The 10,604-nt window shown below is 45.9% G+C and overlaps 5 protein-coding genes across 5 annotated transcripts; 3 read left to right on the top strand and 2 right to left on the bottom strand.

Annotated features, from left to right (window-relative positions):
• Positions 1 to 143: 143 nt before the first annotated feature.
• On the bottom strand, positions 144 to 1,140 carry V1513DRAFT_455478 (uncharacterized protein). Its single transcript, XM_066899500.1, has one exon. It carries the CDS (start codon positions 813 to 815, stop codon positions 438 to 440), a length of 378 nt encoding a protein of 125 aa, XP_066750294.1. The 5' UTR covers positions 816 to 1,140; the 3' UTR covers positions 144 to 437.
• Positions 1,141 to 2,384: 1,244 nt separating this feature from the next.
• Positions 2,385 to 3,477, top strand: V1513DRAFT_455471 (HotDog domain-containing protein; the record flags this gene model as incomplete). Its single annotated transcript, XM_066899499.1, is given in 9 exon segments — positions 2,385 to 2,462; positions 2,519 to 2,572; positions 2,632 to 2,697; positions 2,758 to 2,800; positions 2,857 to 2,958; positions 3,010 to 3,026; positions 3,078 to 3,204; positions 3,276 to 3,370; positions 3,385 to 3,477. Coding segments are annotated over 7 exon segments (439 nt in total), but the record flags the coding sequence as incomplete, so codon positions are not given.
• Positions 3,478 to 3,742: 265 nt separating this feature from the next.
• Positions 3,743 to 4,709, top strand: V1513DRAFT_434579 (uncharacterized protein; the record flags this gene model as incomplete). The annotated part of the gene is made up of 3 exons (XM_066896481.1): positions 3,743 to 3,793; positions 3,892 to 4,335; positions 4,437 to 4,709. The coding sequence occupies 3 exons, from the start codon at positions 3,743 to 3,745 to the stop codon at positions 4,707 to 4,709; spliced, it is 768 nt and encodes a 255-aa protein (XP_066750292.1).
• A 2,249-nt stretch (positions 4,710 to 6,958) lies between these two features.
• V1513DRAFT_455457 (uncharacterized protein) lies at positions 6,959 to 7,981 on the bottom strand. The gene is made up of 3 exons (XM_066899498.1): positions 7,839 to 7,981; positions 7,163 to 7,817; positions 6,959 to 7,107 (listed from the first exon to the last, which is right to left on the bottom strand). Exons 1-3 carry the CDS (start codon positions 7,973 to 7,975, stop codon positions 6,967 to 6,969), a joined length of 933 nt encoding a protein of 310 aa, XP_066750291.1. The 5' UTR covers positions 7,976 to 7,981; the 3' UTR covers positions 6,959 to 6,966.
• Positions 7,982 to 9,838: 1,857 nt separating this feature from the next.
• V1513DRAFT_455449 (uncharacterized protein) lies at positions 9,839 to 10,604 on the top strand. Its single transcript, XM_066899497.1, is given in 2 exon segments — positions 9,839 to 10,471; positions 10,484 to 10,604. 1 exon segment carries the CDS (start codon positions 9,879 to 9,881, stop codon positions 10,467 to 10,469), a length of 591 nt encoding a protein of 196 aa, XP_066750290.1. The 5' UTR covers positions 9,839 to 9,878; the 3' UTR covers positions 10,470 to 10,471; positions 10,484 to 10,604.

Here is a 10,604-nt window from a genome sequence, read left to right as displayed (position 1 = left end):
GTCTATAGCCATTTGAATTCGGTTTTCATCAGTATATGGCATTTTATATAGAAGTAGTTGAAAAGTGACGCGTTGAAGAATGTTGAGATATACGTGTTTGGTGTTGGTGGGAAAATGGCCGGTTCGATGGTGCGGCCGGTTCGATGGGGATATACGTTATCTATTGCGATGCGCAACCAAATCACCCATGACTGCACACCCTGGCAGATCATCGTCATAGTAATAATAATAATAATGATCCTGTGATTCAAAAATCCAGGATATGTACATATTGACACCATACGTCGCATCCTCTCAGACGGTGCAGAATTTCATTGTTTGAGAGTTAACACAACCAGTAATGTCGTTCTCTGTCACCCTTGCGCAACAAGTAGCACCACTCTCCGCCAACAGTTCGTATTCAGCAACTACATCGACTCTCTAATTCGAACTCGTCTCTAGACCTGATGTCGGGAAGAAGTACTCAGCTCGATACCCCCTGCCAACGATTCGGCGTATCGGATAGTCGCGCGTCGTGTTCGACTATTAATGATCAAATTACCAGGAGTAACTGCTGTAGGATTGAAGGACGGATATGTCACATTATCCACGACATGCTCAACGTTACCATTGATGCTTCGCTTCGTTGCAGATCCGCCCGCCAAGCCTGAGTCGATGCTTCTGACCTCAACCATAACTGCGCTTAATATAGACATAATCACTGCTAAAACGCACGCAGCCGTGTCATAGCGGGATACACAGGCAGCGATCGATGCCGCTGCCGCAACCCAAAAGGACCCGGACGACCCTGCAAATGTGAACTTCCATGAGATCATTGACGCTATTTTACCAATGGCGAAAGTCGTTAATCGGACGTATTAGCTGAATCCTTATCCCGGAACGTCTATACTTCGAATGTAAATAGATAATACGTGATAAGACCCACGGGAATCACTTTGACTGATACTAGGACAAGCCCGAAAACTGTTCGGGGTTTCTCTGGAAGAGAAAGAGAGGCCAGTTGCAGCCTCAAGAGCGGTGGCGCAACACCTTCATGAACGTGCGCGGCGCAATCAGTGGCTTAAATACAATGCGCGATAGCAAACTTTCAGAGAGTCTCGGACCAACGTTTTCCTTGACCACGATACGGACTCCCGCATAATGTAACTTACCGAATAGAAGGAAGACACAACACACCCACGAACTGTTGACTATAAAAGTATCTGCCTGCCCCTACAGGATTTGCTTAGCCCTATTAGTTTTGTGGCCCCCTCTGGAAAGTAAATGGACATCAAAATCTTTTGATAGTACAAAATCTTTTGATAATACTCTGGAAATTCTAGCCGTTGGCTATGTCGACCTCTAGGCATCAAGAGTAAACCAGGACCTGGCCATGCTTCTTATTTGGCACTTATTGTTTAGGTTTCTTAGGTCTCCGCCGTCGGAAGGAACTCGCTTCACTGCGGCTACATTAGGGAGTTTCACGTACGGGTCAACTAAATCGTACTCAGCTTGCCGCGACTGATGGAAGGCGAGCATCTGGGGGTTGGGCGTAGGTGCGAAGAGATCCCAGGGGGAGGACAGCGGTAGAGGATCGGTTTGCCGGTCCCGCTTTGAGAGAGGCGAAGCAGCAGGCGGCGAGACTAAAAGATGCATACTAAACATAACGCGTAATTCAGCTTATCCGCTCATTGCGGCTGTGGGAAGCGTGGGGACTGTTTAGTGGGGTCGAATCTGAAATCGTTGAAAATCCTACTAACATGTTCTTCCGTTGCCATCCTCTCCGCGATCCGAGACTGCGCAATGTTAATGAGTCTGCCCTACTCCGGGATAAACAATGCGGTATATGTAACGTTAATATAATACATTTTAACTTTAGACATCTGCAGTGAGCCGCCTCTCAATAATACCAAGGTCTAGCATTATTTGGTGCAGAATTGTATTATTGCGGCTTGGTGGGGTATCCAGTGCCTGCTGTAATCCAATCACATTCCTTTCCCAAGCCAGCACCTCTCCATACATAACTGCTTAAATGAAGAGTGTACTTACCGCTGCTCATTGTGTACGCATCGAATATCAATTAGTTAAGTCCGAACACTGGGATCGCTACGTCCTGGCAATTATAGTTTCGAACGAGTTAGGATATTGGTCTTGTACAGATATGACTCTTGGTACTCACCAGTCGTGACGTAGGATTCATGTTTCCGGTCAGTGATGATTACTCATGAGATATGTTCTCAGTAGTTGGAATGTAGCAAGCAACAGCTGTCGCGGCCATGTCCGCCCTGCGCGATCCGAGATTCTCCCCTGGCACACAACCTCGTCTAGCCTCAATCATCGAACAGCACCAATCGCATGCCGCACACTGGACCATTGCATTTAATTTTTCTTTCGCGTTAAATTATTTCGGAATTTGAATATTAGCAGGGCAACGAGAGTCAAAGGTTTTAGTTATGGCGTCCGCACTTCCTTTCGTGAAAATGGTATGTATACTTCTGAGAGTTGTTGATGATTAGGACAATGCTCAATTGCAGAACAGGCTTGCTCGTCGTTCCTGGCGACTTCAAGACTGGAACCGATTTTAATTTCACGTGTACAGTAGCATGGCGGCGATCGGCTGGATGAATTGTACTGACGATAGTCACGCGTTAGTTGAAATTGCTGGAGGCGGTGCCGGGATACGTTAACATGGAGTTGACTATAGAGAAGAGCCATACAGTGAGTTCGATATCGAGAAGCAGCATCATCACTTACGTGCTAACGGCCAAACGCATGCAGAATCGGTTACAAATCTTACATGGCGGAACTGTTGCTTCTCTTGGTACGCGAAACATAGTCGTATTTTTGTCCTAGACCTGCAACTAATGATCACTATAGTCGATCTGGTTGGGTCTTTGGCGGTTTCGTCACGGGGAATGTACAGCACCGGGGTCACCACTGACCTGAATGTGACCTATATTTCGTCAGGCGGCAAAGTCGGTACGTATCACTCGGACTACTTGTTACAGCTTTATCAACTGATGGTGGGTAGGGACAAAATCTTTATCGTTAGTTGCTCCTTCAACGTGATGGAATATATTCTGGCTAACAACTAAAAGGAAAGCAGGTGTCACAAACTCGGCCGCAGTTTGGCGTTCACTAGCGTCGAGTTTTTCAAGTCCCATAAATACGAATTGTTTGCGCGGGGAACGCATACTAAATTCATTGCTACTGCCATGAAGGATGCATGTAACCTGTCAATGACTAAGCAGAGTGGAAGTACTAACGTGGTGTAGGAATATAATAGACTAGAGGAGTCGAATCTATTTGTAGCGCATGCAAGAAAAGTGACGATGCCATCGCATCTCACAAACGAGACTTCCATGACCTATATTTTCGAACGAATATTGTACCTACACTAGGAGCCTGGACGGCATTTACAGGGCAACGAAGCATACATTTGATACGTAACAAACTTGATAAATTGGAGCCGAATAATCAGAATAAATTCATCAATTAGCAGCAGATTCCTTGTTGGTAACGGGATTAAGCCAAATAATATCTTAAGCTCGAGAACAGACCACCGGATAGCATATATACTATGCTGTAGCTTTGGAGCCGCATGACCACCATCGTGATCGCGGAGGGCACAGGCAGACGCTTTTGCTGCAACGAAAAGGATTCAACGACAGCCAATATAGTCTACCTCATCGTGTTGCATCCAAAGGCTCTTTTTAAGTAAGACGGACGAGCGATAATGGCCTTGGCCGTTTGAGACGTCGTAATGGACAATTCGGTCTTGAATCACATCTTCAGCGACCTCCGGCCGGTCAAAGTGAGTTCCTCCAACGGTCATGTATTTCGCTGAATTGTGGCCTGGCTAACTGTTAATTGCAACACAGATCTCCTGATTTCCGTAATCTGTCTGCAGAGGACCTTCGCGATCATCTTTTAGTGGTCGTACGCGAGCTTCCGATAGATCAATTCACGCGGTATCACGACGATGTGAACCGTCGTATTTTCGAACTGATACACTCAACTGACACATACGACAAGCTTGGTGGCATCACGGCGATCGATAAATTAATAGACTTTGATGGAACAGAGGAAAATGCGACAAATATCACCAGATTTGCAAACTACCTCCGCAAAGTAATCCCGTCCAACGACGTCGATGCTATGCGTGTCGCCACCAAAGCGCTGGGCCGTCTCGCCATCCCTGGTGGCACTCTCACCGTCGAATTTATCGAGTTTGAAGTGAAACGTGCGTTGGAATGGTTACAATCTTATTTGGGTTGCATTGCGGGATCCGAAAGTTACGGTTCGGAACGATGCCACGGTTGCGTTGCGTGCTTGCTTGAAGATTATTTACCAGAGGTATAATCAGCTGCGGCAACAGTGGTACTCGAAGATTTATGAAGAAGCCCAGAAAGGGTTCCGGATAGGCTTTGCGGACGCGATTCATGGAAGCCTGCTAGTGTACCGCGAATTTTTTTGAGCAAGCGGGAACGTTTATGCAAAAGTACTACAACGATGTTTGCGAGACGGTCCTCAAGTACAAAGACCACAGAGACAACCTTGTCAGGAGGACTGTCCTCGTTATGATGCTGAATCTCGCGAGCTATAACTCGAATGACTTCGCTAGCAAGTATATGCAAAAATGCATGCTTCATTTACTCGGGCAATTGAAGAAGGACCGTGAACGAAATCAAGTGTTCCAATCGGGAAGGGCCGTTCCCACAGAGGCTTGATACCGAATCTGATAAGAAATAAGCGGTCAGCGGTATTGATGAGGTTTCTGAGGCCAAGGCACCGGTTAAGAAATTACCTGTTAACCAACAGCATCTCAAAGCAGCATGGGAAACATCGCAGAAGTCAACTAGAGACGATTGGCAAGAATCGATAGATGCCTTAGTGTCGAGCTGCTTAAAGAATCACCTTCGCACGCACTACGAGCTTGTGCTCCTTGGCTGGTGTATACTATCCTCTTGCGAAAGATCTATTCTCAAGCTTTGACTATCGACCTTAGGACATGCGACGCTCGGTCGAGGCGGCAATGGATACTCCGTTGATGAAATGTCGCCCGAAATATATTCTGGCGCAGAGATTGGAATGAGAATTGGAAAGGATAATCCGGCTCTATGCAGCGAAGATGGACTGCCCCTTCGAGAGGCTCCTTGGAGCTGTCCAGTTCGTATAGCGGTGGGACATATTCGTACTGAGGCATTGTGACGCGGCGACGGAAGAACAATCACAAAAATGACTCCATCTTGGATTTATAGATTTTTTTGAGTTAATGAAGAAGATTCCGTATGGTAATGCCGTTGGCAGCCTTATTTATGCCGCTACTCACACTCGACCGGATATTTCAACGGCGGTTGGAATTGTCAGCCGTTATACGAATAATCCTGGTTGGGTGCACTGGGTTGCAGTTAAACGGATCTTCAGATATTTGCGCTACACTCCAAGTCATGGCTTGATTTATTGTCGTGATTCTACTCTCAAAATAAACCATCTTCCTTTGTATGGTTATAGTGACTTTGATTGGGCCGGCTGCTTGGATACAAAGCGTTCTACGCTTGGCTACGCATTTCTACTACCTACTGGGCTTGTCAGCTGGAAGTCTACTAGACAGAAATCTGTTTCTCGCTCTACGGCAGAAGCAGAATATGTCGCTCTCAGCAATGCCGCTCAGGAGGGAATATATCTGCGAAAGTTCTGGGGGAGCTGCATTACTTACAGACTGAGCCTACGAAAATTTTCAAAGCTGCATAGCAATGGTTAATAATCCGGTTCATCATGAACGGGTTAAACATATCGACATTTCATATCACTTTACTCGCGAGCTTGTCACAAACCACGAGTTGAAGATTGAATATTGTCCGACGAAAGAAATGGCAGCAGACTTGTTAACAAAGCCTCTGCCGCGTCCAGCGTTCGAATACCTCAGGAAATTGCTTCGAATCGGCATAACGCCGGAAAAGATTGATTCTATCAAAAGCCCTGCATAAGAAGCACATTTTACAAAGCCTTAGAAGTATATAGTTGTGGGGGAGTGTTGAAATGGCAACTATGACTTCATCAAGAGCTAGCTAAAATGTGTAAGCTATAAAGTTCATGCTAAGGTATATGGAGTAATACTAAAAAGAGAAGGACACGTCATAAGCGTTGACGATGACAGGTGACAAGTCATCATAAGAGAGCCACCAAAGCTTAATACAGCTTATGCGCACGCTACTCAGGTACAATCAAACGGCATATCATTATAATGATAATAGCCCGTCCCCAATGCAAAGATTGACGTTTACAGTCCCTCATGTGTCTTATGACACAATTACGTATGTCATATGAGCTGATCCTATACAAGAGAAGAATAGTCTGAGGGATTTTCCCTGAGTAGACTATCGTCACATGAGAAAAGAAATACCTCATGCGACGAACCACTTCATCTCTAGGATTAGATGCAATCTAGACTATCGTATAGATTCTTGTGTATATATAGAGGTCGTAATTATCTTGGATGCGATAGTTGATTCAACGAATCAGTCTACGAAGATCCAGCAACCCTTTCACTAAAGTTCTAATCGAACTTTACTTTCACTGCGCTTATCAATCCTTATTCCACATTTCAAAAACGATGCGATGGCAATGACAGTAGCTGCAGAATCGTTAAGCAACAGCCCCGTCAACCATATCAATGAGGCATGAAGTGATCCAGTCTTGCTGCTAGTGAACAGATCGGATGATTAAATTTAGTCTCTCGAGAATCGAAAAGATCTCAAGCTATAATACATTGCAACATGGCTCACCAATCGCAAAGCTCTATAACAGCCGGCACAACAAGAGAATGAAACTATACTATCAGTTTGATAGAGCACACCATGGATGGATACGGATATTAAAAACGATAAAAAGAATCGGGGTCAGCATCCAGTGGACTCTGAGATAAAACAATTATCCTTGATACGCTCGATGGCGGTCTCCAAGATTGCGGAGCGGATCTTTGCCTCAATCCAACCTTTTTGAAAAAAGTCTATGGGCGTGGCCATGGCCACTCAGAATATGACTTGGGACGCAGTCTCCAAGGACGACCTCCCCGAGGTTTGGCGGAATATCTTCCGCGCCGGATTGTCCATCCCTTATGACTACCTGCATGCTGTACATTAGCTGTGGAAAACCCTCGGTCTGCGAGTTTGTTACTTACAAAGGACCGCGTAGGATAAATTAATGTTCCTGGGGGACAGTCCGCATCCTCACAGCGAAAAGTCTCAATGACAACCTTCTCCAGTGTACCAAACCAGGTAATCCTGTTTTGTACTAATGGTCCAAAATGGTTCTGACGCAGCTGATGACGGAGCTCATTTGTGGCTTGCTGGATGGCCGCCGCTGCTTCTTCTTCATTCGCAAAATACTGAACATCTGGCTTTGCGCCACGAGGCCCTTCATTAAGACACATAGCAATTCCCAGACGGCAATGCAATGCGCATACACACCATGAGATAGCTTCTTGCAGACTTCTATAAGGCTGCGACACGCCAACTTCAAAATGCAACCATAAGTTTCTCTTCTTCGTCGTCATTGACCAGGTAACGAAGGGCGCCATCCCATCCCTAATTGTGAGCCCCCGTCCTGCTCGACGATGCTTTGTAATAGCGGTCGTTTGAGATACGCGATGCCGAATGTCTGCACTGATCCCTCCGCGAAGCAAAATCTCATTACAAAAAATTGCAAGACTACCCACTAATTCGCCTAGCATATCTCCATGCAGTGGGGTGGGAGCGGCGACGACGATGGCAATTTGCCGTGTGCTGTCATAGCATAGTCGAGGAAACCTAAGAGCATGCGTCATCGGCAGCTGCCTAGGTCATCTTGTTAAATACATACTTGTTTCCCTCAGTGTCAAAAAGTTCTTGCGCATATTCATATAATCATATTCATCCCAACTTGCCGGGACTTCTATTTTCGCGTCCGGCGAAAGCGGACGTCTCACAACACCCATCAAAACGGACTGCTCCATGGGGCTCACGCGTGTGCACCTACTCTTGTCTTTGTAGTTAACACCGATTTGCGCACAGTTCTCTTGCTTGCAGACTGACTGCATATCTGATTTCTCTTCCTTGCAGGTTGGCCGGATATATATAATTACGCGACACAGGGCCTGCAGGCCTGCAGGCCACTCGCAGCGGATTCATATTGTTAAGATCGCCAATCACACTCACGGTTTAAGTTTTATGACAGACCCGGTTCCATTCTCAGTTCCTTGGATCGAACGATGACAAGGAACGGCGGGGGACACGTGGAGATATTTATAACCAGACGAGAGTCACAGAAGCCACAAGAGTCAGATGCGTCCAAACGCGCATGCTTTGTTGATTCCCTGCTCTCTGAGCCTCGTCACAAGTAGGGCTTCAAAAGAATAAAGATTTCGCTTATTCGTATTGACTTTTTTGGGCGCAACTCAGTATATTGATCCTGAGGCATCGGCTGCCAAGTGCCGAAGTAAATGGCTAAAAACATTTGTGGATCCGTCAAAAGGCCGTTCACATTAGGCGCAAGTGCTCAAAAACTTTGAACAAACGGTCGGCACAAGCAATTAATAGCGAAGTTGAAAGTATCTTGGCACATATGGCAGAAGAGGACAATGAACGTAGACGCAAAACTGATGCAACTGTTGACCATCACCGCTGATGCGGCTGAATCTGGTAGAGAGATATGTAATTGTACGGCTTTCAACGAAGGTTCACGCTCTTTTAGCATTTAAGTTTTGCGGGTCAATAAAAATATAATTTTGTGAGGTTTTTGGAAATATTTAATATCTCTTGTGTTTTATTTTCGGGTTTGTAGATATGGTGCCGTAGGCAATATGGAGTAATTTATAGTGTACACTTGTTAAGTGTTAATTTTTCATGCGGTATACTGACGACGACTTTAAAATATCAACCAACCCCTCATTTTAATCGAGATCTTTCGAATTGGCGGAATTGCGGTGCCTGATTTTGAGTAACTATTACAATACAACTCGGAAGAAACTCAAGTCTGTTCATATTTACAGAGCGTTTGTTGGCAAAGATTCTGTCGGTCACTATGGTGCATTATGACTCATATGAGACTAACCTCCAGAGGCAACCACTTCTGAAGCGAACCTTGTGACCATCGGTCTGTCCGTTCATGGTCAGTGCTTTACTGGAGCTAATTCTAGCGATCGTTTGAACCCAAGGCTTCTATAGATTGTTGGCATTTTACGGAGCTATCAAGTATTATACATGCAACGTCCAAGTCTTGCAATAGTTGTTATATGACATATCCTCCCCATATATATGTACGTCAGTTTCAATGAGTGAAATGATCACCTGGAGGTTTGTAAATAGGCGTACGCCGACAACGTCACCGCCGTGTGCTCAGCGTGAGCATAAACACCGGCGCCGCACAGTGTTAAGGGTATCTCAGTCTTGGGTTTCAACGCCCGTCTTTGTGTTTCACGCTCATCGTCTGTTGCTTCCCTACTCATGAAAGTCATTACTAAACTCGCCTACTCTCGTCTACTCTCGCTTTCATATTAGTCCTTGGTATCTTGTTGCCGATCTCCGTGGCCGTCTAATACAAGCGATCTCCCCAATCCCCACTAAATGATTGTGTTTCCGTCTGTAGGGACCTATTTATAAATTAACCTCATCCCTCGGACGGTATCGAATCTTATTTGTAGCATATCTGTCCCAGTTCTCTGGCGACCCATACCCCTGCTCGTGACGATACTTCCTTTGCTGATGTCCTCTATTTTTGTCCCAGCGCTTTGTATTTAGACAATTCGCCATTGTATCTCATTGTAGTACCCCGCATTGAAGATTATATGAACCCTTGGATATCTTCAATTGCATTCTTGACAATTCTGTCGTTACTGCTGAGACCTAACCTTCACCAACATGAAGCTGGTTCTTCTGTCCCTCTTTCTTTCATTTGCGGTGGCCACTACAAGTAGTCCTCCACCACCAGCTTATACAGTCACATGCACGTTAGGAGGAGACCCATGCCCCACGGGCTCAATATGTACGCAAACAGAGACCTGCGGTGGACTTTGCCTTGCATCTCAGACTTTTCCCGCTGTTATCCCTTGCACTATGGGGAATAACAAACCTTGCGGATCGGCTTCCACTTGTACTCCTACAATGGTTTGCCCACCTACTCCAACAGAGTGTCTTGGACAATGTATTGCCACTGCTCCCCCAACTGCTCAACCTCCGCCACCTTCAATTGCTTGCATCGTCAGTGGGGACCCTTGCCCACAGGGCTCATTCTGCTCACAGACAATGGTCTGTGGAGGTCTGTGCATCCCAACGCCTACGCCTATCCCTTCCCCTTCCCCAACAGTTATTCCCTGCGGTGGACATCATAGACGCCATTGTCCAGATGGCTTTAAGTGCGTACGCCAGCATCGCGAAGATCGCTATCGTATTTGCGTCAGAAAGCAACACGAGGATGACTGTGATGACACGGAAGATGATACGAGAGTATGAGGATAGGAAAGTGGAGGGCTGGGTACACTAAACAGGAGACTGGGCTTACAAACAAATTGGAAGAACTGACAAAGCCGAGTTTCCCATATTGAATTGGGAGAGTAACCAAAGGGATTTCTTGTGCCCAAGCAATTC

Source organism: Lipomyces chichibuensis, assembly GCF_038497645.1.
Source record: "Lipomyces chichibuensis strain CBS 12929 unplaced genomic scaffold V1513scaffold_112, whole genome shotgun sequence".
NCBI classification, from domain to species: domain Eukaryota; kingdom Fungi; phylum Ascomycota; class Lipomycetes; order Lipomycetales; family Lipomycetaceae; genus Lipomyces; species Lipomyces chichibuensis.
Note: the sequence above shows the minus strand (reverse complement) of the source record. Positions and strands in the feature narration are given on the sequence as shown.

Coding starts and splice junctions, on each gene's coding strand:
- V1513DRAFT_455478 (XM_066899500.1), bottom strand. CDS start 815: ATGATCTCATGGAAGTTCACATTTGCAGGGTCGTCCGGGTCCTTTTGG.
- V1513DRAFT_455457 (XM_066899498.1), bottom strand. CDS start 7,975: ATGGAGCAGTCCGTTTTGATGGGTGTTGTGAGACGTCCGCTTTCGCCG. Junction 7,108..7,162: donor TTTATCCTACGCGGTCCTTT/GTAAGTAACAAA, acceptor TACAGCATGCAG/GTAGTCATAAGGGATGGACA.
- V1513DRAFT_455449 (XM_066899497.1), top strand. CDS start 9,879: ATGAAGCTGGTTCTTCTGTCCCTCTTTCTTTCATTTGCGGTGGCCACT.